The sequence below is a fragment of the Ovis aries genome, chromosome 1 (assembly GCF_016772045.2).
Source record: "Ovis aries strain OAR_USU_Benz2616 breed Rambouillet chromosome 1, ARS-UI_Ramb_v3.0, whole genome shotgun sequence".
In the NCBI taxonomy this organism is placed as follows: Eukaryota; Metazoa; Chordata; class Mammalia; order Artiodactyla; family Bovidae; genus Ovis; species Ovis aries.
Genome location: NC_056054.1, coordinates 177,553,585 through 177,579,964, shown reverse-complemented (window position 1 = coordinate 177,579,964; position 26,380 = coordinate 177,553,585). Strand labels below are relative to the sequence as shown.

Sequence of the window (26,380 nt, the reverse complement as noted above, 5' to 3'; positions counted from 1 at the left end):
ATGAAAAGGGAATCATGAATAGACACAACTGTTACTTTTCAGAGAACCTTAGCTCTTTATTCAAACAAATATTTACACAATTGAGGGCAATGGTTCCAGGGATATAGCCATTCTGTTAAAACAGTGGGCAACTCTAAAGATTTATTTATCCCAAATCAGACTACTCTGTTGCTATCCTACCAGGAACGAAGAATTCAAGTGCTCCCAGGGCAAAAGTTTAACTAACCCTCTGAAATTGTGAACTTCATTTAGACCTCTCCCAGCTGAATTCAGATGTTAGAATCTTGGAGACAAATCTTAAGGGCTTGTTAAGCCAAACTACGAAGCTACAAGTTACAAGTCCAATACTTGAAAATTAATATCTGTAATTAATACATTCATATGATGCAGGGAAATGTGACTGACATATATTCACCCTAAAAGCAAGCCACATTTTTATGCCTCTTCTCTTAGTTCCACTCCCAGCTGCGTCTGGCTGTGACTAGCCATGCATTCTAGAATTCTTGAGAGCAACTTGAGAGCAGGAGAAGGAAGATTTCTAGGGAAGACAGCAGGGCCAGGCGAGAGGACTTCCAGCCGCGGGCAAGTGGACCAGCATAAAAGCCAGCGCGGCGCAGTTCCTGCTTTTACATGAGAAAGGTAGATGGGTAGCAGGTTCGATTTCCGAAGCGCTTTCAAACAGGAAACCCCAACTTTGGAAGGGACAGCCTGTCAGCCTTTTAATTTCCTGGCGGTGGCGGGAGTTAGCCAGGTCCTCGGCGCTTTAGTTAAGAGATGATTGTTGAAGCCAAGTTATTCAGTACACCAGCAAACATTTCAGCTGCGCCTCGGCAGTGCCGGGCGCGGGTGAAACCGGGGTTCAAAGCGTTTCCTACTTCCAGGCGCTATCTTTAGGGGTGCGGAGGCCGCCATACCATACATTTCGGGGAAAACCACGTCCAAACAGGCATTAAGAGCCTCTGGACGGTTTAAACTCGCGAGCCCCAGTTTTGAAACAAAGTGAACCAGGACAGCTAGCTAGATATTTGGGGGAGGGGGTCTTTTCTGAATTGCTCGACCACACCATCCAGCAGCGGACCTTCTCTCTTCTCCGCCCCCGGCGACAAAGCAACTGTATCGCGATCCCTCTCTCCCGGAGTGTCCAGACGTCTCTGCCAAAGTTGCCCCGGGTCCCCCCAAATCCCGCCCGTTGCCTACGACCGCTCTGTGAGCCGCTCTTCCACCTCGCCACTCCCTCCCGAGGATCCTCTCTACCGAAGTCCACCCATTCTTGGGGTTCAAAGCTGCGCAGCCCAGCCTGGGCTTTTGTCCCTGCAGCTTGCAAGAGAAGCAAGAAACTCTGCACCCACTCACCGTCTCATCTTCCCTCCGACTCGCCGCTCTCCACCGGCCCCGCCGCCGGCGCTTGGCCCCCGCCTCCCTCCCACCCTCCCTTCGGCCCCGACCCCCGGGCCCAGCCGCCGCCGCCGCCCCAGCCGCAGCGGTCCAGCCGCTCTGGACTCGCCGTGCGCAGTCAGCGCGCCCCTCCTGGCCCGGGCGGCCGCTGCCTCCTCTCCGCCCCCAACCCTCGGACGCGCAAATGGGCGGCGACCAACTCGGCGGCGGGGGAGGCAGCGCCCCCGGGGACCCGCTGGGAGGCCAGAAACCGGCGAGGTCCCCTCCAGCCCGCCGGCCGCCGCCCCCTCCTCACCTGGCGGGTCGGCGCGGCCGGGTGTCCGCGGCGAGAGAGACGAGGCGCGCTGCGGGCACCCAGCCGCTGGGCGCGGTCCCCCTCGGGCCGCGGTGGTGGGCTCCGCGCCGCTCGGTCCCGCGCCCCGGCCCCCTTCGAGCGCGCCGCGGCGGGCACCTAGGGTAGCCCGGAGCAGTGAAGTGGGCGAAGGTGCCGGGCAGTTGGCAGTCGGGGCTTTCACTGCTGCGGGAAGGGTCTGGCCTCATCGGAGGGCGCCAGCTTCGAGGAGCCGCGTTTACAGCGGCGGTGGAGACTGTGTGGCAGGCTTTCCTAAGGAGCTGGAAGAAGGGCGGGAGGGTGCACGTCCTCCAGCTAAGGTCTCCTCACCCAGCGGGGAAGTTTCTACTGGGAAACTCCTGGTGACCGCGCCTCCTCCCAACAATTCGCCCGCAGGCAGGTACCTGATGCGTCAGAGAAGCAGTTCTGCAAAGCTGTTGGGGCACCGTCACAGCTGAGGATTTTAAACTAACTTGTGCTGATTTCCTTTCGGTTATTTCTCTCCAAAGTTTCTACATTTTCTAGCGTGTTTTTCTCAGTTGCTGCAACCAATGAAAACAATGCTGATATGAATGGAGGGTGCGTTCGCGGAAGGTGACCAATCGGACTTAGGGCGTCCTTAGCCCATCTCCCCAAGGGGGACTGTGAACCTCTGGCAAGTTCTGGGTGATTCTCTGGCTTACAATAAGAAAGGTCATCAGTCTTGGAGAAACACAATAGTAAGAAAGAGCACAATAAAGTGTACACTCATTTCTGGTCAGTATTGCTTTGATTGGGCAAGTTGTTTCAACTCCTAGCAACAATGTCATCTACACCAGGGGTCCCCTAACACCCAGGATCTAATGCCTGATGATCTGAGATGGAGCTGATGTAATAAGAATAGAAATATGAAGTGCACAATAAATGTAATGCCCTTAAATCATCTGGAAACCATCCTCTCCCCTCCCTATCTGTGGAAAAAATTGTCTTCCATGAAACAATTTTGTTTGAAAAAATTTCAAGCAATGTTAAAACCGGTCCCTGGTGCCAAAAAGGTTTGGGAACACTGATATACAATATAGTAACAATGATAACTGGCATTGCAGGATGGTTAAGAAGCTTCTGGATAATTTATACAAAGTTCCTGACGCCATGAGTGGCACTCAGGCACTCAAAAAGAACTTATTTATAATGCACTTTTCATTTTTGCAAGTAAAGTCTGACTTCTAATTTACAGGAGAGGCTCACCTCTGAGCTCCTTGGTGTTCTATAGGCATTATTTTTCCCTGCCCTGGCTCTTTCTCCCACAGAAACATAAAGAAACCAATAGGACACTTAAGCGGCCCAGCACTTTCCCCCTATTGGATCATCCCATCCCTGTAAAAACATGTTCTTGCTCCCATCTTAAAAACAAAAAACTCTTGAATCCGCTTCCTCCTCCAGCCACTTACCCTCCTTTTTTTCCCCTTCTCAGCCACAGCTAAAGAAAAGCCACCTCCAAGTTTTTTCTTCCCATTTATTTCAATCAGGCTTTTGCTTCTACTATGTCCAGTAGAACTCTTTCTATCAAGATCAGACTCCTAAATTAGATGCTTTCTCAGGTCTCATCTCATTTGAACTATCAGCAGAAATTAACAGTTGCACACTTTTTCCCCCCTGTAAACTTTATTTGGACTTCCACTTCTTCATTTTTTTTTCCTTCCTCCTAACTCCACTGCTGGTTCTTTCTCAGTCTCCCTTGCTGGTCCCCTCTCTTCTCCCAGTGTCCAGAGTCCCCAGAATTCTGACTTTGGACCTCCTGTCTATTTACACTCACTCCCTGGGTTATCTCACCTTGTCTCCTGGCACTATAGATCACCTGTGTGGTGATGACTCCCAAAATTTACCTCCAGTCTGAACATCCCCCCTGAACTCCAGGCTACTGCCCGCTTAGATGCCTACTAGGCTTCTCCCACCCACTCCAGTGTTCTTGCCTGGAGAATCCCAGAGACGGGGAAGCTTGGTGGGCTGCCGTCTATGGGGTCGCACAGAGTCTGAAGCGACTTAGCAGCAGCAGCAGCAGCAGCAGCAGGCTTCTCCCACCTAACGTTCTTGACTCTGCAATTAATTCTGAAATTCTTTCCTCTGTCCCCCAGCCACTCTGTCTCAATTGAAATCTTCCTGACATCAGGCCCCAAACCTGGGTGTCATCCTTGACTTTTCTATCATATTTCGAATCCAGTCCATCAGGGGAAAAAAAAAAATCATCTCTCTTTTCAAAATAAATCCAAAATTCAATTACTTACTACCTCCATGACTGAGCAACTAGCACACACACGTGCACACACACACACCACTGTTATTAGCACCCTAATCTAACATCATGTCTTGATTTTATCTTTGACCTCTTCCTACTTTTGCCCTCATGCAGGCAGCTCTCAATACAGCCAGAAGATATCAGCAAGGTACAAGAGTTAATGAAATGTGAAATGCAGACTCCAACATCTTAAAATGTATAGGAGGCACTCAAAATTTAGCATATTATTATTGTAACAATTGTTCTTATCAGAATTTTTTAGCTATGATGATATTTTTAAAAATAGAAAAAAAAAAAAAAGATATGAGCTCTTTCCTTCTACTTTTTCCATTTCCTGGATTTTTTTAAAACAAAGTCCCCTATTTAATCATAGACCCAGACACACCTCCCCTTGTCTGCCATTCCCTATTGTCCACCAGGGATATTGTGTTGTAAACAGGAGAACTTCCTTTCCTTTCCTTTCCTTTCCTTTCTCTAGGATCTATAGTGGTTAATAGTATCTGATGGTACTTTTCAGAGGTGAAGTGTGGCACACAGAGATATAATTAATTATTTATGGATTATTTCATTTGCAGTTAGTTTTCATTAGCATAGACTGGTTGGACTTTATTAGCTCATGTCCTGAATCTGTACTTCTTTTCCTTCTGCAGTAATAGCCCAACAAATCTTTGAAGCTACCAACTTGGCCATGATTTGGCCAGTGGAGCAACTGTTTGAAGTGAAATTATCTTTAATATTATGCCTCTGTAAAGAATCAAGGTTTTATTTGCAGAGTGCAGTGGAATGATCATTGACTTTGGAATCATGAAGATCTGGGTTTAATCCCTGACTCAGCCCCTTTACCAATCAGATAATTTGAGTGTGTTATTTACCTTCATTGAGAAACAAGTTTCTTTTCTGAAGAAATGGGATAAATAACATCCAACTCATATGTTTATGAATTAACATGATAATGTAGCTATCATTCCTGTACAGGAGAAAGCACAGAGATTACTCAAAAGTGGTTTCTTTATATTATTATTATTCTTTTTAAATGAAAACAGTATATATTTAAGATGGACAACAGGCATATTTTATGGACATACATGTAGTGAAATGATTGCTACAGTCAAGCTAATTAACACCTTCTCACATAGTTAATTTAACTTTTGTATGTAAATGAGAACAGTGTAAATCTGATCTCACCAAATGCCCTATATTTAACAAGGTATCATGCTGTTGCATTAGATCTTCATATTTATTTATCATTTAACAGCTTTGTACTTTTTGATGAACATCACCCCATTTCCCTCATCTCTTTTCCCCTGGTAACCACCTTTCCACACTCAGCTTCTATGTAATCTACATTTTTGGGTTCCACATTAAGTGAGGTCATGAAGATTTTTTTCTTTCTGTGCCTGGTTTATTTCACTTAGCAGAATGTCCTCATCAAAAGAGTAGTTTCCAACCACACTTGCTCTTCTCCGTTGTCAGTGACATCAGCCATCATTCTGTACTGTCTTATTGAAGCTGAGTTCATAAATTCCTTTTAGAATTTAGTACTAGGATAAATTTTCTCTCAAAAAAGCTCTGTACTTTCATTTCTTAGAAAAGTTACCTTCATCTATTTTCACATTAGATTTGCAGTCATTGTTAAAAAGCACAGTGTCACATTTACTATTAAATTATTGTACTATTATAAATTACAATTTTTAATATTTAGTAGTACAGTTTAATGTATTATATTATAATGAATGGACTTTCCAGGTGGCTCAGTGGTAAAGAATCTGCCTGCCGATGCAGGAGACCCAAGAGATAAGGGTTCAGTCCTTGGGTTGGGAAGATCCTCTGGAGTAGGAAATGGCAACCTGCTCCAGTATTCTTGCCTGGAAAATTCCATGAGCAGAAGAGCCTGGTGGGCTACAATCCATGGGGTCTCAAAGAGTCAGACATGACTTAAAGACTAAGCACACACACATATCATAATGCATAATGTAATATAGTTGTACTACTATAAATTAAGTTGTTAAGTTATTGTATCAAAGATTTTTGCCTCCTACTCTTTTTCATGTGTTCAATATATTCATATTCCAATGACCTTATTGGATACTTGGATTTTACTCTACACTCTAATATATATAGATATCCAAATATATTAAGTAAAAATAATACCTCAACTCTTCAAAAAAAATTAACCAAAAAAAACCAAGCAGAAAATTAACCAAAATTAAAGTGGAAATGTACTCCCATGTGTTGCTTTATGTTCAAACTATTATAAGATTGACTCTCTAATTATGATAATTATTTAAATACATTTGAAGCATCTGATTAATTTCTGCATAAAAATGTTTCTTTATGTCCTGCCCCCAATTTTTTCTGTCAGTTTGTATTGGAATCAGACAGGAAAAGGATGCTGGGACTGTGTGGGTCTGCGTCCCCTTTAGATTACTCTATCCTAGCAGTGTTTATCTGGTTTACTTTTCTAATCACTTGAGGAACTTGAATTGGTCTACTTTTCCTGCATGGCAGACTTAAAACAAACAATTTTCTTTGTAGGTTATCTGCTCATCACAGAAAAAAAAAAAAACAAACAGTGCTGCATCAGTGGTAATCCTTGATATTGCTGGGATGCTGGGAAGTCATTTTCTTTTCTCTGTTTCTCCTCTTTAATTTTTCTTTCTTCTAACCTTTATCATCCCTCCAACAATCTCATACTTTGAATTCAAATTCTCCCATAATATAATATAATATAATATATTTAATATTGTTGTTGTTGTTCAGACACCCAGTTGTGTCCAGCTCTTTGTGATCCCATGGACTGCAGCATGCCAGGCCTCCCTGTCCCTCACCATCACCTATATTTATTTATTTTGGAGTCATATTTTTTCAGGAATAAGTGTTTGATGTGCCGGATATATAAAGACTTCATTGCACTAGAGACTTCTCATAGCTCAGAGCAGAAGATTCAGAACATGAGGTTTGTTAAACAAAGGGAAAATTTACCAAATGTCTACTCTGTTCCGGACTTCCCAGGTGGTGCTAGTAGTAAAGAACCCGCCTGCAGATGTGGGAGACAAGGGATGCAGGTTCAATCCCTTGGTCAGGAAGATCCCCAAGAGAAGGGCATGTCAAGCCACTCCAGTATTCTTGTCTGGAGAATCCCATAGACAGAGGAGCTTGGCAGTCTACAATCCATAGGGTCGCAAAAAGTCAAAATGACTGAAGAGACAGCATACATACTACTCTGTTCCACACAATATGCCTAGATGGGTGGGAAATGGAGATAAGACATTCGTTGTGTGTCTATATATAGGAATTTACTGCCTGGCATATAACTGTAATGTGATCATGAAATGCAAAAATCTAGAGAAAATGATACAAATGAGTTCAGAGAAGGAGTCTACCAGGGAAGACAACGTGTGTGGCCTTCGTATTGAAAGAACAGTCTTCCGGCAGAGGAGACTTCAGGCACACAGCTGCTGGGCAGTAAAGCCAAGGCAGGTTAGGGAAGCGGTGAGTGATGCAGCTTGCCTGAACCCACAGTACATGGCAGGAGGCTCGGGAGATAAGATCTGGGGGTCTGGGGGGAGGTTTGAGGAGAGGGAAGAGATGGGACCTTGAATTTTAGATTTTATGTCTAATACCATTTTAATTATGTCATTTCCTTTCCTCCTAAACTTATACTGGCTCCTCCTTGCCTGATAAATCCAGGAAGAGCCAGCAGCTCTGTAGTGATTGTATAGCTGTAGGATGAAAGAGAAAGACAAGCTCCAGCCACAGAATTTAAAGACCAATAAAGTAGTCCAGGTTCTGTGTCCTAACATGTCACACAAGGTTATCAATCCAAGAAAAGGTTGCTCAATTGAATATTTACTGCTGCTGCTGCTGCTAAGTCACTTCAGTCGTGTCCAACTCTGTGCGACCCGGTAGACGGCAGCCCACCAAGCTCCGCCGTCCCTGGGATTCTCCAGGCTAAGGGCCCAGTTAAGATCCTGAGTCTCCCTGCCTGCTCTTGACTGCCATCCATTTTTTAAAATCTTAGGATGACTCCATAGTTACAGATTCTGAGTTCTCACAGAAGTACATGTGAAACAGGTAACTCCTGGCTATTGTGGTCAAGGATTGAACTGGAAACTCAGTGGCTTAATATTCCAATGAACCAGTTGTGTCACCAGGAGCCTAGGACTACTTACTTGACCTTTTAGGATGTTTCACATTATGGGGGTAATTCCTCCCAGGAGAGTTGTTAAGAGAGCATGTAAAACATTATTATATACCACTCATCTCTGACTAAAGATTTAGAATGAGTACTCAAAAAATTCTGAATGGTTGTTTAAAGCATTTATCTCTGAGATATAGATAGCAATGCGTATGACTGGTACAGTTCTTTTAGATTCATTTGAATTTCTTGCTCTTCACAAGAACCAGGCGCTTCTCTGAGTTACAAATATGCCTAAACAAGATGATCAAAATTCTCCTGCAGGTTCCTGAAGATGGGACCAAAATAAAATTCTATTCAGAACGTCCTTCTCTTATCATTCAAGAGGTGGATCTCCACGGTATAAGCATTGTATTTATAAGACTGACATAAGAATCTCCAGAACTTTAACATAGGGAGATAGAGACACTACACCTTCAATGTCAATATTAAAAGTTAGCTTTATAAAAGGCTTATCAACCCAAGAATTCACAAGAGAAAAGTTACAGGTACTGAAATGGATTGGCTAGACAAGAAGACAAATCTGGATATGACTAAAGAGTGTGTTTCCTCCCTTTCTCCCACACCTGCTTGCAGAACTTCCTGTGGCTCTCTCTCTTTCTTCCGCTCCAAGAAGACCTGGTGAGGTCTGAGGATCTCCAATAACTGAGTGCTAGTGGAGGGCAATCACCTACATGATCTTCATTCTTCTAGTGTGTTGAATATTGATAGACATTGTTGTCAAGACAAGCCCTGATGTGGTTTAATGATTTCCTGTCTCACAAGCTAGTTTTGGCCCTCATCCTGTCTGGCTCCTGAGTTAATCAAAGTGACAATCCAGGTGGGAAATTCTTTACAAATTTTGAAGGTTCTGTGTGGGTGGAGGGCAACATTACTTCTAATGAATAATTCACTGGTAATTTGTGCCCCAAAGAAAGTTTTCTCTCTTGTTGGTTGTTAGCATCCATGTTAAATTCCCTGTGACTTGTAAATAGTTGAATGCTTTGATCCTACTGGAAATATCGGTCCCTTGTTTTCCATTTGAACTGTCCCCGCCTTCAGTACAAGGAAGGTGGGGATGACGTATAGGGCAGCTGCTGAGGGACTGCTCATTATCCGAAGCAATTATGTACTTATTTCATGTGTCTTTCCCTCCCCCTCCCCCCAATTCCCTCACCTCCCCCACCCCTATAATTCTAAGCTGTGTGAAGTCAGGGACCTTCTACATTGTTCATCGTTATACATCCAATGCCTCCCCCATACACCATAAATTATTTGTTTAATAATTACATAAATTGGTCTTGAATACTGAAAATCTAATTTCATCACTTCAATGATTAATAATCTTCACGGACTCCTCCAAGGTGTGCAGATAAAATAAATCCAGAATCACTGCTTTCGCATTTAAAAAAAGTCAGTCAGTCATCTGGTTACTTCAGGTTATTTTCCTACGTAGTATCTCACTGATTCCTCTGCCCTCTCTCTGAAAGGAGGGGATGTTTTATTCATAACAAACGACTTGCAGTTAATCACATGTCATATTTGTTCCCCTCTTTCCTCCTAACTGGCAAAAAATCAGTGCAGGAATCATGAGTTCCAGAAAGCTTTTCCCACCTCCATCCCTGGTCTTGGTTGGAGGTTAGGGTACTTCATGTTATTGGATTACAGGTTTTCTGTTTCATTGTCTATCTCTATTCAAGTCATAAAACTCCCTCAAGTAAGAGGACTGTGATGGATAATTTTATATATAGCCAGGCTATTGCTTCCCTGGTGGCTCAGAGGTTAAAGCATCTGCCTGCAACGCGGGAGACCTGGGTTCGATCCCTGGGTTGGGAAGATCCCCTGGAGAAGGAAATGGCAACCCACTCCAGGATTCTTGCCTGGAGAACCCCATGGACAGAGGAGCCTGGTGGGCTACAGTCCATGGGGTTGCAAAGAGTCGGACTAGACTGAGCGACTTCACTTTCACTTTCACTTTATGGTGCCCAATGTTTGGTCAAACATCAGATTAGATGTCACAGTGAAGGTGATTTTAGGTATGATTGGCATTTAAATCAACAGACTTAGAGTAAAGCAAATTAGCCTTCAAAACATGACTGGGCCTCCTCCAATAGTTGAGACCTTCAGTTCAGTCACTCAGTTGTGTCCGACTCTTTGTGACCCCATGGACTTCAGTATCCCAGGCTTCCCTGTCCATCACCAACTCCCGGAGCCTACTCAAATCCATGCTCATTGTGTCAGTGATACCTTGAGACCTTAAGAGCATCTAGACAGAGGGTTCCCAGAGAGAACTCTCAAGAAGGAGGAATTCTCAAAACAATAACATAGAAACACTATGTCAGTTTCCAGCCTGTCCACCAGAACCCGGATTCAAGACTACAACATCAGCTCTTGTCTGAATTTCCAGCCCTCAGGCCTACCCTGAGGATTTCAACCCTGCCAGCCCCCATCGTGTGAGACAAGTCTTAAAAATCTCCCTCTTTTTCTCTCTGCTTCTCCTCTCTCTTTCCCCACTCTCTGTCTGTTTTTCTACACATATACACATCTCCTGTTGGTTCTGTTTCTCTGGAGAACCTTCACTATCCTGGAAGCTTTCTAGTTTAACTCCTGTTTTTAGAACACAGCACAATAAGTAAATGAAAAATTAAATCTAGCTTGAAATCCCCCTCCTTAATAGAGGAGAACTTTGCAGTGCAGAGATGGTCATTTAGCCCTGTTGAGGCCAACTAAACAGGTCCCTAGCACATCCCTGAGCACCCCCGCCCCTGTCCCTTGGTAACTTGGTCATCTGACACATAATAAAAAAATAATGCGGAAAATACACATTTTATGAACCTGCTTATTTTGCTGAATGCCAGGAAATGCATTACAGAGATTCCAACCAGCACCACGTGCCCTGTGAGTCAGAGTAGATGAGTTGGAGTCTCATCGTCCCTCAGAAGGGGACATCAGGATCAGCCTCTCTTCTGGAATACATAAAACTTCATGCCTTTCTCTCTACATCCCATCCCACCCCTTTATGTCTGTGTTTTGATTTTTGAATGACCGATGAGTCACTGGAAATGACCTCTCCACCCCAGCTGCTTTGGCCTGCCTATCACTCAGCATCTGTTCCAAACAAAACCTCAGCAATCTTCAGTGGAGTAAGTAAGCACATGATCAAAGTTCCAGGGTAGGGTTTATAGCTTCAGGCTATCTTCCTGGTATTTGCTGGACTCCTGAGTTTATGCTGGGAAAAGCCAGGTCTTTCCCAGTATGCATGACACAGAGTAGGTACCCATTATTTACTGAAAACCCCTGAGGATGAAATGCACATCAAAAGAGTTCTCACCCACAGGCTGTCTGTCACCAACTCCCTCTTCCTTGGTGTTTTGGGTATTATCCTCCTCCATCAGGATCTTCTGCTGAGTCTCCGAGGATAAACTAGGATCAATGCCAGCCTGCGCACAGCAAGAAAAGAAAGGTACCATGAGCAGGAAGCTGGAAGCTGAAGCAACCTCTGGAAACTGAAAGTCAGCAGAGCTAAGATCTGGGGAACACTAACAGCTGTTGAAATTGAAAAGCAGATATCCTTCATCGTCCTATATTTGCTCTGCTGACTATCCTTCAGGATGACAAAACCTAAACACCATCACCACTAACCAACACCAACAGAAGCATACATATGGCTAGAATGACAGATTAAAAAAAAAAAAGGATGCTGGTGAACAAGTGATGTGCACTATTTAGACCAAGAGACGCATCAGTCTTTCAGCATAGTTTCTACTTGCCATTTATTATTGCTTATTTTCTATTTTTCATCCCATGCTTATTATTTACCAGCCATCATCCTGTTAGTTACTTTGTCTTTATTATATCTTTTAATTTCCACAAAATCTCATATTATAGAAAAGGAAGCCAATGCCCTTGTTCTTAAGAGCTCCCCACCGAGCCCCTGAGTTTATGGCAGGGTTCCCACAGTTCTCTTTATGTCCAGTTTTCTCTGCAGAACGCAGAGTTGCCCCAGCAGATGGTGTGATCCCCCCATCATGTTAGAGCTCCCATTTGTTTTGTGCCTAAGATGCCAAATATTTCTCGCTTGATTTTCACAATAACTGTAAGGTTTGCAGTGAGAAGGGAAATTCAGTTTCAGACATGTTGAATTGAGGTATATCTGTAGATCATTTAAGTGAAGTGTAGGGTAGAGATAATGGCCATAGCTGGAGATGTATATTTAGAGGACGCAGATCTTAAGAAGTTTTGCTTTTCCTTAAAGTGGGAGAAAGAAAGCTAAAGCTGGTTCATAGGCCAAGGGAAAATAGGGAAATGGTAAAAATCTAGGGGGCAGGAGATTAAATGATGGAGCAAGTTCCTGGAGAAGAGAAGGGGGATGAGATCATCTTATAGTTAGAGGTTTGGCCTTGACAAAGAGATATATTCTTCATTTCAAGAGAATGGATAAAGGAAACATGATGAAGATAGATATCCATGTAGTTCAAAAGCTGTGTGACAGAAAGAGTTAAGAGGACAGGATTTTTAGATATGGAGGGCCTCACTCTTGTCGATGAAGTACTATGCTAACTCTTCCACTGAAAGTCTACCAACTGGAGTATTTTTGTAGGAGTTAAATGCTGAAATACAGACTTCCATAGGTTACATTAAAAAGATGCTTTAAAAACTTTTGGGCTACAAATAATACCAAGAAAAAAGACGAACCACAGAATGGGAGAAAATGTATACAAATCATATATCTAACAAGCGACTTGCATCTAGAATATTAAAAATAAAAAACAACCTTAAAATTCAACATGGTCTTAGAATCTGAATAGATGTCTCTCCAAAGAAGATAAACACATGGCCAATAAACATATGAAAAGATGCTGAGCATTATTAATTATTAGGGGAAAGCGCATCAATCCCACAATTTGATACCACTTCACACCTCTGGGATGGCTATAATGAGAAAGACAGATACTAGCACATATTGGAAAGGATAAGGTGCCTGTGGGTATGTACAATGCCGCTTTGGAAAACAGTCCCTCAGTTCTTCAAAAGGTTAAAAACAGAGCTGCAATAAGACCCAGCAATGCTACTCATAGACATATATCCAAAAGAAATGAAAATATGTTCACACATAACTTGAATACAAATGTTCCTATCATCACTGTTCATAATAGCCAAAAGGTAGAAGCAACTCAGGCGTCCTTCAAATATTTATATCATCACTGTTCATAATAGCCAAAAAGTAGAAACAACTCAGTTGTCCTTCAGCTAGTGAATGGATAAATACAACTGTGGTTTATCCATACAAAGAAATATTGTTTGGCCCTATAAAGGAATGATGGAGAAGGAAATGGCAATCCACTCCAGTATGCTTGCCTGGAAAATTCCATGGGCAGGGGAGCCTGGTGGGCTTCAGTCCATGGGGTCACAAAGAGTCAGACACAACTGAGCACATGGTACAGTATAAAGGAATGAAGTACTGACGCACGCTCCAACATAGATGAAACTTGTATACACTATAGTAATTGAAAAAAGCCAGTCGCTAAGTATCACATACTGTGTGATTCCATTTATCGGAAATGTCCAGAATATGCAAATGTCCAGAGATGCAAAGTAGATTGGTGGTTGCCTAGAGCTGGTTGTGAGGAGTGAAGGAGGGGTAAGGAGTGATTGCTAATGAGCAGGGGGTTCTTTGGGGATTGATGAAAATGTTCTAAAATTAGATTGTGGACAACTTTATGAAAGTATTTTTTTTAAATACCGAATTCTACAATTTAAATGGATGAATTGTATGATTATGGGGATTATATCTCAGTAAGCTTTTTAAATAAAAAAGAAACTTGAGATCTGAGGAGAGGATTATTGACAGAGGCAGGACTGAAGAACACTGCTGAAGACCAGATAATAATAACAGCAATTCTCGTAAGGATTCACATGCCAGGCACTGTGCGTGGTGGTTTTCCTGCATCATTTCCTTTAATTTTCACCACAAACACATTTATATCAGATCCTTTCCCCTCATTCTACAGGCTATGCAATTAAAGCTCAGAAAACATGTGGAGATCAACAGCAAGAGACGAGACAAAATGTAGCCCAGGTCTGTGTCGGTCTAGAGTCTGTTTCTTAATACCTGTGCCATGCTGTCTTCCCAAGTTTTGCTTTTCTATTTAGCTTCAACTTCATAGGTTCAGCTAAATGTCAATGTCTTTAGGTCAAACTTTTCCTCCCCTGCACTGCCACAATTTTGTGCCCACTGTCATCTCTGCAATGTTAATAAAGAGACGCACTCTCCTTACCTCCTCCACGCTCAGGAGTCCTAGGAGCACAGTCACTGGCCTCTCTGTATGGAGTGATTTCTCCAAGTTCAGAACACTGACTAAAAGTATAGAGATAACACATCTCCCCTTTCTCTTCTGCTTGGAGAGGTTATGGTTGAGAAGAACATATGCTAATCTTAACTCTTAGATAGATAATGACCACACCCACCCCTTTTCAAGCTGGTTCCCTCAGGTTTTTCCTCACCAATGAACTGCAGATAGACCTAGCAACCAGTAAGGGTTCAAGAAATTTTATCTTCCTTTTCCATTCTTTTCAAAGTCCCTTTACATTCAAACCTCTAGTCTGGAATGGGATGACTTTAAAGAAGAGACAAAAACACTAAGATTATGTACCATGACCAAGTGGGATTCATTTCTGGAATGGAAGAATAACTCAGTATTAGGAAATCTAGGGCTTCCCTGGTAGCTCAGACGGTAAAGCGTCTGTCTACAGTGCGGGAGGCCAGGGTTCGATCCTTAGGTTGGGAAGATCCCCTGGAAAAGGAAATGGCAACCCACTCCAGTATTCATGCCTGGAAAGTCCCATGGACCAAGGAGCCTGGTGGGCTACAGTTTGTGGGGTTGCAAAGAGTCAGACACAACTGAGTGACTTCACTATTATCATGAACATGACATTATGAACATGTAAAAGTAATAATCACATGATTATTTTTAAGATAAAGAAGAGAAGTTGTCAAAAGATACTTCCTGATAAAAACACTCAAGAAAATAGGAAATGAAGCATATTTCCTAAAGCCAGAATTGTGCTTAATGTGGTAATATTAGGGGAATTTCTAATAAGATTAGAAATGAGTCAGGGACATCCACTGTATCTATTACTGTTGAACATAGTCCTGGAGAAATTAGCCAGTAGAATTTAAGGAGAGAAAACAGTAAGAAGTACAGGAATTGGAAAAGTAAAACTATTTTCAGGTAATTTGGTAGTTTACCTAGTGAACCTGAGAGCATCAATGATAAGCTAACACAAACAATAAAATGAATGTACTCTTTTTTTAAATGCTAAAGATAATGTCAATTAAAAAAAATTCAGAGATAGTTTCAGAAATAATTTCAGAATAATTGTAGAAAAACTACAAGACTAGCACAAAAACATTCTTTCTGGAACCATTTGGGGATAAGTTTTGAGTGTGGTATCCTTCTCTCCTGAATCGGACATTCTCCAGATAACCACAACACAAGGATCAAAATCAGGACATTATCATTGACCCTTATGGACACTGAGCTCACAGACTCCATTCAAGTATAATCAATTGTCCCAATAATATTCTTTCTTTATCGGCTCTAATTAAGGATCATGTGTTGCATGTAGTGGTCATGTCTCTTTAGCCTTTTCTTGGTCTGGAGGAGTGCAGCATGGGTGGCCTCTCACAGGCTAATTAATTCTCACTCCCACTCCTCTGCACCAGGGGTGATGGAAAAGACAGAGAAGTATCACAAACAAATGCCATCCTGCCAGACATATAAAATAAATAATTGCTTGAATGGGTAAAGAGATGCCTTTTATTTTTACTACTATAAAAGTTTTAAAGCAGACTGTAAAAATAGAAATATATTAAACCATTTACTCTTTGCTGAATTCTTCAGAGTTAGAATGTTCACAAGAAAAATCCTTCTTGTTTCCAAATGGTCTCAGACAATCTCTCTTAAATTAGACTGAGCACTGCATCTCTGAGATCGGCATATTCTCAGGTCTGTTTTTATCTTCAAGTAAATCATAGTTAGGAGGCCGGTTCCTAGATTGAATTTTAAACAGGCATACAGAAAACACAGCTATCCCTATTGTGTTAGATATGAATTCCAAGTTAAGAAGATATCTAATCTAACCACCTCAAAGTTCTGTTGAGAATTCTTGGAATTCTATTAGATTACCACTAATTCCATAGAGAGTTAGTTTGAATTTCTTTGTATGTAGAGCTTGCAACTACTTTTGTCTAGTTATTTTTTTATGATAACCAAATCATTAGCTTTCATCCATTTTGACTGTTGACTATCTGAAGGTTTTTGAAAGCAGAACACGTGTACAGGTAACCACCGTGTTATGCTTGCTTGATGAATCCTTGTCCTCATGTTTTCTGGTTAACTTAGATATATTATTGGATGTTTCTTATTCCTTCAGCCCAAATAGCTTTCTTTTTTTTTTTCTTTTTTTTAAAAAGCAAATTCTAGATTTCTTTGAGTACCTGAGGTCCATGCTTCTTAAAGCTGACTTAATGCAAGTATTTATGAATGCTGATGTTCTGTTTTCTAGCCATCTCTTTGGTGGCAGAATACCACCCTCCTTTTTTTTTTTTTTTTTTTTGCTACCTTTCTTTATGGGAGCCACTTTTCTCAGAATATGTTGGAAAAAAAAAGATGGTGATTATGGGAAGGGTCAGTTCCTCTTCTGGGCTGCCTGGAGGGAAGGCGACACCAGAGAGTTTTTTAAAAATACAAATTCTTTAACCCCATTCTAGACTGTCTAATCGGAATCTGTGGAGGTGGATCCATTAATATGTATTTTTAAGTTTAACAAGAGATTTTTCCTTGACTGGCATTGAGAAGTTGTTTTCTACACATTGGTTTAGCAGAATGGTACCTATGAAATCCTAAAAATTGAGAAAATAATGCTGTCTATATCTCCTTCTTAGCAAGCCATGGCTAGTATTACCATATGCATTTAAGGAAAGTCTATTTAATTTTGTTTAACTCAGCATTTCACCAGTTTATTTTCGAATAGAACATACTTCTTTTTCTTAACACAACTCATATTACTATGGCACACTCAAAACACAGTCTTTGTCAAATATTGGTATAGAGAATATGACTCACCCTGTCACCCCCTCTTTATTAACAGTCAGCAACTCTTTGATGTTTAGCAACTCAGTAATAAGTAACCACAGCTATTCATTAGGACTATTACACAAGGTTTCGCAAAGCCTTCCTGCCCAGTGTTACTCTCTGGCTCTTCCTTGGCTAATCCTAAATATGACGAAAACCCTGACAATAGTGATGATAACTAATATACATTGATTGCCGAACTATGTTTTAGTCCAAGCACTCTGCAGGCATTATACCACTCAGTTCACGGCCCTGTCAGTAGCTTGCATTATTATAACAAAGGTACAGTAGGATGATGAGGAACAGAGAGATTAAGTGACCAAACCTAAGAAAATACACAGTTAAAAAGTGGTGATGCATGTATTACAAATATTAAATCTGACTCAGATTTAAAGCCTGTTGCATTAACCACTCAGTATTTTGCTTGAGCTTTCGTCATTGGTCTTCCTCTACATGCTCCTCCTTAACAGTCCCATTCAACCAAAGCTTGACCTTGGTCTAAGCTCTCTCCCTAAATTGCTCTCTCTTCTGAGCCACAGACCCGCTTCCCCAACTGCTTGTTAGACATTTCAGTGAGGAGCTATGGTTGAATCTTAAACTCAACTTATTTCTAACAGAATCTCATCTTTCCCCTCCGAACTCATCCCTCCTTGTGTGTCTTCTCTTCCCATTCATGCATTTCTTCATGTGACTCATATGAACACCTACTATGTGTTTGTACTGTGCTCTATTGAGGATACACATAAAAATGAATGGGACTCTGGTTCTTACTTCTAGTGTCTAGCACTCCATAACTCTAGTGAATGTATGTTCCATCATGTTCTTTCTCTTTCTCTGTTATGTCCTGTAATCTCCACTGGCTAATATTTTATTCTCTAAATTATTTGTAAATTATATTCAGTTGAAAGGGAATTTGACTCTCCTGGATTGTCTTCCTATGACAGGTTGTTGGCACATCCATAGGTGCTGCGGCAGGCTGTATTGTAAAGAGGGCAGCACCATCCCACATGCTCTTCTTGCAATGTGATGACAGTGGTCCTTATCATGAGGTGGGGTCTACATTTCCTCCCTTTGGATCTGTGTGGGTCAATAGAAGGCGATGGCACCCCACTCCAGTACTCTTGCTTGGAAAATCCCATGGATGGAAGAGCCTGGTAGGCTATAGTCCATGGGGTCGTGAAGAGTCAGACACGACTGAGCGACTTCACTTTCACTTTTCACTTTCATGCACTGGAGAAGGAAGTGGCAACCCACTCCAGTGTTCTTGCCTGGAGAATCCCAGGGACGGGAGAGCCTGGTGGGCTGCCGTCTATGGGGTCGCACAGAGTTGGACATGACTGACATGATTTAGCAGCAGTAGCATGCTAGGAGCCCAGGCCCCAAGCCAGAAAGACTACACAGAAGGTATTTCAGGTGACGTTCTCACCAAGGACCCAGCTGACAGCTAGCACCAGCCTCCAGACTAGGGGGTAAGCAAACCTTCAGATGATTCCTATTCCTGGCCTTCAGGCCACTCTAGCCTTTGATGAGTGTAGCAGAGACAAGCTGTCCCCTCTGAATTGCAGATTTGTAAAGAAAACAAATACTGTCATTGTTGTAAGCCACTGAGTTTTGAGGTGGCTTGTTAGGTAGCAATAGATCACCAGAACAGATACCTATCTTTGTGTCAATCAGCTATTGCCTGACACCAGTTCCTTGGCACGAAGGTCAATGCCTGGAAGGAGTTGCTGCCAGGAAGGCAGGCATCATGATTAAATGTCAATTATGTTCCATTCTTTTTAAATGTTAAATCCTTTCTAGCACTTTCATGCATTGGAGAAGGAAATGGCAACCCACTCCAATGGTCTTGCCTGGAGAATCCCAGGGATGGGGGAGCCTGGTGGGCTGCTGTCTCTGGGGTCGCACAGAGTCGGACACGACTGAAGCGACTTAGCAGCAGCAGCAGCAGCAGTACATAATAAAGTGTTTTGCATGGAGAGTACATCAAATAAATATTTACTGAGTTGAATTGAAATATAGTGTGATAGTAAGAACACGAAAAAGGCAATGGCACCCCACTCCAGCACTCTTGCTTGGAAAATCCCATGGATGGAGGAGCCTGGTGGGCTGCAGTCCATGGGGTCACTAAGAGTCAGACATGACTGAACGACTTCACTTTCACTTTTCACTTTCATGCATTGGAGAAGGAAATGGCAACCCACTCCAGTGTTCTTGCCTGGAGAATCCCACGGACAGGCGAGCCTGGTGGGCTGCCGTCTATGGGGTCGCACAGAGTCGGACACAACTGAGGCGACTTAGCAGCAGCAAGAACACGCATTTTGCTGTCAGATGTACTAAATTTCAAATCACCACTTTAGATGCCACAGCTTTGGAGTAGAGAGTAAATTGCCTCTCTAATCTGTTACTTTCCCTTCTGAAACTGATGTGAGTTTTAAAATACTTAGGGCATGTGAAGCACCTAAGAGTATGTGGTTCATGGTAGATCTCTTCCTCAATCCCTACCTCACTCTCAAATTTTTAAATAGGAGACATAAGTATAAAATGAGAAAAACTGAAACCTGATTATGAAAGATCCTGAATGTATGGTTAAGGTCTAATTTTTAGACAATGGGGATTCATGGAAGATTATAGGGATGTGATATGCATAAGATAATTTTTGAAGATTCAGTTCAGTTCAGTCGCTCAGTCATGTCCAACTCTTTGCAGCCCCATGAATCGCAGCATGCCAGGCCTCCCTGTCCATCACCAACTCCTGGAGTTTACCCAAACTCAAGTCCAGAGAGTCGGTGATGCCATCCAGCCATCTCATCCTCTGTCGTCCCCTTCTCCTCCTGCCCCCAATCCCTCCCAGCATCAAGGTCTTTTCCAATGAGTCAACTCTTCGCATCAGATGGCCAAAGTATTGGAGTTTCAGCTTCAGCATCAATCCTTCCAATGAACACCCAGGACTGATCTCCTTTAGGATGGACTGGTTGGATCTCCTTGCAGTCCAAGGGACTCTCAAGAGTCTTCTCCAACACCACAGTTCAAAAGCATCAATTCTTTGGCGCTCAGCTTTCTTTATAGTCCAACTCTCACATCTGTACATGACTACTGGAAAAGCCATAGCCTTGACTAGATGGACCTTTGTTGGCAAAGTAACGTCTCTGCTTTTTAATATGCCGTCTAGGTTTATCATAGCTTTCCTTCCAAGGAGTAAGAGTCTTTTAATCTCATGGCTGTCACCATGTGCAGTGATTTTGAAGCCCCCAAAACTGAAGTCAGCTACTGTTTTCACTGTTTCCCATTTGCCATGAAGTGATGGGACTGGATGTCATGATCTTAGTTTTCTGTATGTTGAGCTTTAAGCCAACTTTTTCACTCTTCTTTTTCGCTTTCATCAAGAGGCTTTTTCGCTCTTCTTCACTTTCTGCCATATGGGTGGTGTCATCTGCATATCTTGAGGTTATTGATATTTCTCCCGGCAATTTTGATTCCAGCTTGTGTTTCATTTAGCCCAGCGTTTCTCAGTAGAGTAATTGTTAAATAATACATTAAAAAAATTTTAAAATGCATATGCAAAGTAATTTGAAGTCCCTACAATATTTGTGAGTCTATTGTCGATTGTTTCCTTTTATTTATTCTATCTTCTGTAGATTCTGAATATACAGATTTTTAAGAAAACCATGTCATGATGCCTTTCTATTCATTTTTTCTTTACAAATCTAAGAAAAAATCATAGAAGCATAATTGTTACCTAAGATCCCATAGCACTTCATGTAGACAATGGTACACTCTGGGATGTATTACTCCATGTTTAGAAACAAAATATTTATACATGCCCCAAAGTTTTAAATTTTCCCTGCTTGTCTTCATGCAGTGTATGTTGCCAAGCTATTCCAAAGTGAACATGGCAATTTCTTTTAAAAATTACTTTGTGTTCCAGCTATTAATCTAATAGAGATATGGAAGTGGAAGAAAGAGAAGACGCTGCTTTTCTGGCAGTAAGGAACAATTCTGAGGCCCTGGATGCCAGTTCCAAATTCCAAATTTCTTCATACGGTTTGGCTAAACAATTGAAGTTGAGAGTAGACTCTGAATCTATATCTCTTAGGAATTAGAATCATATCCAATCCCTTTTTCTTCTGACTAGTCTGCCAGTTAGTGATAAGAAGATGTAAAACAAATGAGATGAAAACAAAACAGAATTTAAAAAAATGATTGTGAGTTTAAGAGCTTGTAATATATTATGGATAATCTTCTAGAATCTAGTTGAATTAAAAAAAACAAATACAATTCTTAGAAATATAGGATATCAACTTTTTTAAAACCAAAAAAACAGTGGAATATCCAGGAAGATAAGATAAGAGGGGTAAGTTTGATGCCTTCGTGCCAAGAGGCGTCATTTATTCTTTAGTCTGAGTTGTTTTTCAGTAGTGAAGATGGATATGAACAATCCATTTTGCCAATTCCTTTCTTTACCAGTTGCAGGCCTCTGTGCCTAGGGGGTAGTGTGGATGAGATGAGGGAAGATAGACGACTCTCCAGACCTTCATAGGTTTCCATGACCTTTATTGTTAGTATCTTGGCTCTAATGCTAATGATAAAAGAAATTTTTTAAGTTCTTGGTAAACAGTCATTTAACTACTCAAACTACTCAGAAGAACATTTGGAAATTAGAAAAAAAAAAAAGAAAATATTTTTCTCTGTTCATTTTGATCTTATATGTGACTGAATTTCCTTTTCTCTAAGAGAAAAAAATCCAGTAGATGCTGGCTGGATTTTAAACTCCAGTTCACTCTGATATATTCATCGGTATATTCTACTGTTTTGGGCACTTGGCAGGGTCTCAAAAAATATTTGCAAAGTTTCACTGAATTTTGAAATCTTGATAGTTTTATCTAAGTACGTCATTCAGTCTGTTCACAGATCAACTGAAAAGGGGGAACTAGAGAAGGGAAGTCAAATCCACTGACTGATACACAATCTGGGGATATCTTTGTGGTCCCCTTTTCCTGTCCCTTGTGGGAAATAGCACCGGCATCTAAATCAATCAGTGCACATGAAGATAATGGGGATGACAGAACAGCCATTTCTCTTGGCTCCTGTTTCTGATTCGAATTGACATCGGTTGCTGTAACCCTCTTGGCCTGTCTCCCCTACTTGACTCACTCTGTCCCAGAGAAGAGACAACCCTTGCAGTGGTGCTTTTGGGAAATAAACCACTGCTGTGTAGTTGGGAGCCAGCCAATCACAGCAAGCACACACTCTGGCCTACTCCTTCTCCCTCTAAGCTGTGCAGAGGCAAGTCCTGAGGTGGGAGCTATGCAGTAGCTGGTGAGTGAGTCCGTCTGATTCTGGAGTGCATTTTTAGGAAGTCTACTGTCATCATGCACCTAAGCCATGCCCTTCTTTATTACCATTATCAATATTGAGGGTGACATTTCAATCTCCTTCTGTCATGTCTCCCTTTTCATTATTTTCAAACTTGGTTGGGAAGAATGTTGTATTTTGGTCCCCTCATGAGAATCCCAGGGACGGGGGAGCCTGGTGGGCTCCAGTCCATGGGGTCACTAAGAGTCGGACACGACTGAGCGACTTCACTTGCACTTTTCACTTTCATGCATTGGAGAAGGAAATGGCAACCCACTCCAGTGTTCTTGCCTGGAGAATCCCAGGGACAGGGGAGCCTGGTGGGCTGCCGCCTATGGGATCGCACAGAGTCGACGCAACTGACGCGACTTAGCAGCAGCAGCAGCAGCAGCAGCAGCAGCAGCAGCATAAGGCACTTATACCGGCTCCAACAACTCTACAAATCATGCTTTGAACTTGATTATCTGATGTGTATGCATTAATTTATTGATTCATCCACTCATTCAGAAATAGTTTTTAAACTCTTAAAATATACCAAGAACTATGGTAAATCCTTGAATATATTTGTCACTTCCACTGTATAATCACAAGGGAATTGATTTAGGTCATACCTGAATGGTCTAGCGGTTTTCCCCACTTTCTTCAATTTAAGTCTGAATTTTGCAATGAAGAGTTCATGATCTGAGCCACAGTCAGCTTCCAGTCTTGTTTTTCCTGACTATATAGAGCTTCTCCATCTTTGGCTGCAAAGAATATAATCAAGCGGATTTCAGTATTGACCATCTGGTGAGGTCCATGTGTAGCATCTTCTCTTGTGATGAAGAAGGATATCTTTTTTTGGGTGTTAGTTCTAGAAGGTCTTGTAGGTCTTGTTCTAGGTGAGAGTTTGTAAGAATGTGATTTAGCAGCACTTCTGCTTGCTTTTGTTTTCCCTTTCTTTTTTTTTCTCTTGGCAAACTTGACATTTTGTAAGATGAGAAGTAAAGGAGAAATTATCTTTTCTTGTGTTGATGAAGATGATGAAAAGGAAAATAATGCTTGCTAATGTCGATTAAATTCTTGCTATGAACTGCCACTAGGCTAAAATTCTTCTGTGCATTAGCTCATAAATAGTATTCTTTTACATTTTATATATGAGAAAGCTAAGGTTCCAGGGGTAAAATAACTTGCCCCAGAGTATACAGCCAGCCATCAGAGGACTGGGACTATCTGATGGTTTCCAGCCTGTCTGACTTCAACTTCCATTCTGGTGACCTGTGCTTATGAAAAGCTTCATGGTACGTTGCCAAGCACTTTCTTACACAGCATCTCACTAGGACTCTAACAGGAGACTTAGGTTAACCTTCAATTCATTCCAAACAAAGTAGCTATTCTCATTTAACAGAATCATGCTCAAGGAAATAGTTTGTGACATATTTTGAAGTCATAAAATATATTGCTCTCTATCTGTACCTGGATTACAGATTTAGTGCCTTCTTGATCAAATTTTAACAGTCAAATGTCTTCACCTTACCATCAAACAGGTACATATGGAATGAATTTTAATGTTAACTTTAATAAGAAGATACTCTCCATTCAGTTCAGCTGCTCAGTTGTGTCCGACTCTGTGACCCCATAGACTGCAGCACACCAGGCTTCTCTGTCCATCACCAGCTCCTGGAGTTTACTTGAACTCATGTCAATTGAGTCGGTGATGCCATCCAACCATCTCATCCTCTGCATTCCCCTTCTCCTCCCACCCTCAATCTTTCCCAGCATCAGGGTCTTTTCAGATGAGTCTGCTCTTCACATCAGGTGGCCAAAATATTGGAGCTTCAGCTTCAACATCAGTCCTTCCAATGAATATTCAGGACTGATTTCCTTTAGGATGGACTGGTTGGATCTCCTTGCAGTCCAAGGGACTCTTGAGAGTTTTCTCCAACATCACAGTTCAAAAGCATCAATTCTTCAGTACTCAGCCTTCTTTATAGTCCAACTCTCACATCCATACATGACTACTGGAAAACCTATAGCCTTGACTAGACAGACCTTTGTTGGCAAAGTAATGTCTCTGCTTTTTGATATGCTGTCTAGGTTGGTCATAGCTTTTCCTCCAAGGAGTAGAAGTCTTTTAATTTCATGGCTGCAATCACCATCTACAGTGATTTTGGAGCCCAGAAAAATAAAGTCAGCCACTGTTTCCATTGTTTCCATCAAGAGGCTTTTTAGTTCTTCCTCGCTTTCTGCCATAAGGGTGGTGTCATCTGCATAGCTGAGGTTATTGATATTTCTCCCGGCAATCTTGATTCCAGCTTGTGCTTCATCTAGTCCAGATTTCTCATGATGTACTCTGGATATAAGTTAAATAAGCAGGGTGACAATATACAGCCTTTACGTACTCCTTTCCCAATTTGGAATCAATCTGCTGTTCCATGTCCAGTTGTTGCTTCTTGACCTGCATACAGATTTCTCACCTGCATACAGATCAGGTGGTTTGATATTACCATCTATTTAAGAATTTTCCACAGTTTATTGTGATCCACACAGTCAAAGGCTTTGGCATAGTCAATAAAGCAGAAATAGATGTTTTTCTGGACCTCTCTTGCTTTTTTGATGATCCAATGGTTGTTGGCAATTTGATCTCTGGTTCCTCTGGCTTTCCTAAAACCAGCGGGAACATCTGGAAATTCGCAGTTCACATAGTATTGAAGCCTGGCTTGAAGAATTTTGAGCATTACTTTGCTAACATGTGAGATGAGTGCAATTGTGCGGTAGTTTGAGCATTCTTTGGCATTGCCTTTCTTTGGATTGAAATGAAAATAGACCTTTTCCAGTCCTGTGGCCACTGCTGAGTTTTCCAAATTTGCTGGCATATTGAGCGCATCATCTTTTAGGCTTTGAAATAGCTTGACTGGAATTCTATCACCTCCACTAGCTTTGTTCGTAGTGATGCTTCTGAAGACCCAATTGACTTTGCATTCCAGAATGTCTGACTCTAGTTGAGTGATCACATCATCATGGTTATCTGGGTCGTGAAGGTCTTTTTTGTATAGTTCTTCTGTGTATTCTACTTCTTTGAATTCTACAAAATATTATTTTATATATTGTAGAAGATACTCTACAAAATATAATTTAAATGTCTCAGCTGAAGACATTGTTGATTTTTCTTTTGCTAAGGATTATTCATTTAGCATTCAAAAAGTACTAAGTGCTTAGCGTGTGTTATCCACTACTCCTTTTAAGAGTATGGAGGATAACAATAACTCATTCAGACTTGCTCACACAGAGCCCATCTCAGTCCATCATACAGAGGTCCTCAATATCTGCTTTTAAAACAAATAAATCCAGTGAAAGAAAGCAAAAGAAGTACACTGTCCAAGCCCAAGCTTCAAATTATTTACATTAAATCATTTTTCTACCATAAATTTACTAGTTCTATTCTTTGGATATCTTCAAATCAGAATTTTTCACCCCACCCCTCTTGATAACATAAAGGTGATCATGCGGCTTTACATGCACTTACTCTTAGCTCAGAGAAATAAGTAGTTATCTATTAATATTTATCCAGGATGTGAGTGCTTCCACATGTATGTTAGCATTACTTACCCCAAACCTCCCAATTTTAAACAGAAACTCCATAATGAACAACTTGTCATTCTGGGTGAGTGGATGTGCGATAGTTACAAAGGTGGTTCCAAACCACCCAGCAAGTTCTGGTTGGGATCAGTCCTACA

At 41.6% G+C, this 26,380-nt stretch overlaps 1 protein-coding gene across 17 annotated transcripts in view; it reads right to left on the bottom strand.

Annotated features, from left to right (window-relative positions):
- Nucleotides 1–26,380, bottom strand: part of PHLDB2 (pleckstrin homology like domain family B member 2) — a 241,618-nt gene that overhangs the window by 112,551 nt on the left and 102,687 nt on the right. For 4 of the 17 annotated variants that reach the window (XM_060417565.1, XM_060417560.1, XM_060417581.1 and 1 more), the window contains exon 2: nucleotides 11,510–11,618. The exons of 6 other annotated variants lie outside the window; for them this stretch is intronic. In XM_060417565.1, the coding sequence (XP_060273548.1) occupies nucleotides 11,510–11,618 (109 nt within the window). Of the gene's footprint in view, nucleotides 1–1,353; nucleotides 1,516–1,690; nucleotides 2,232–11,509; nucleotides 11,619–26,380 lie in introns of those variants that run through there. 7 more of the 17 variants (XM_060417590.1, XM_060417603.1, XM_060417598.1 and 4 more) reach the window with 4 other exon arrangements.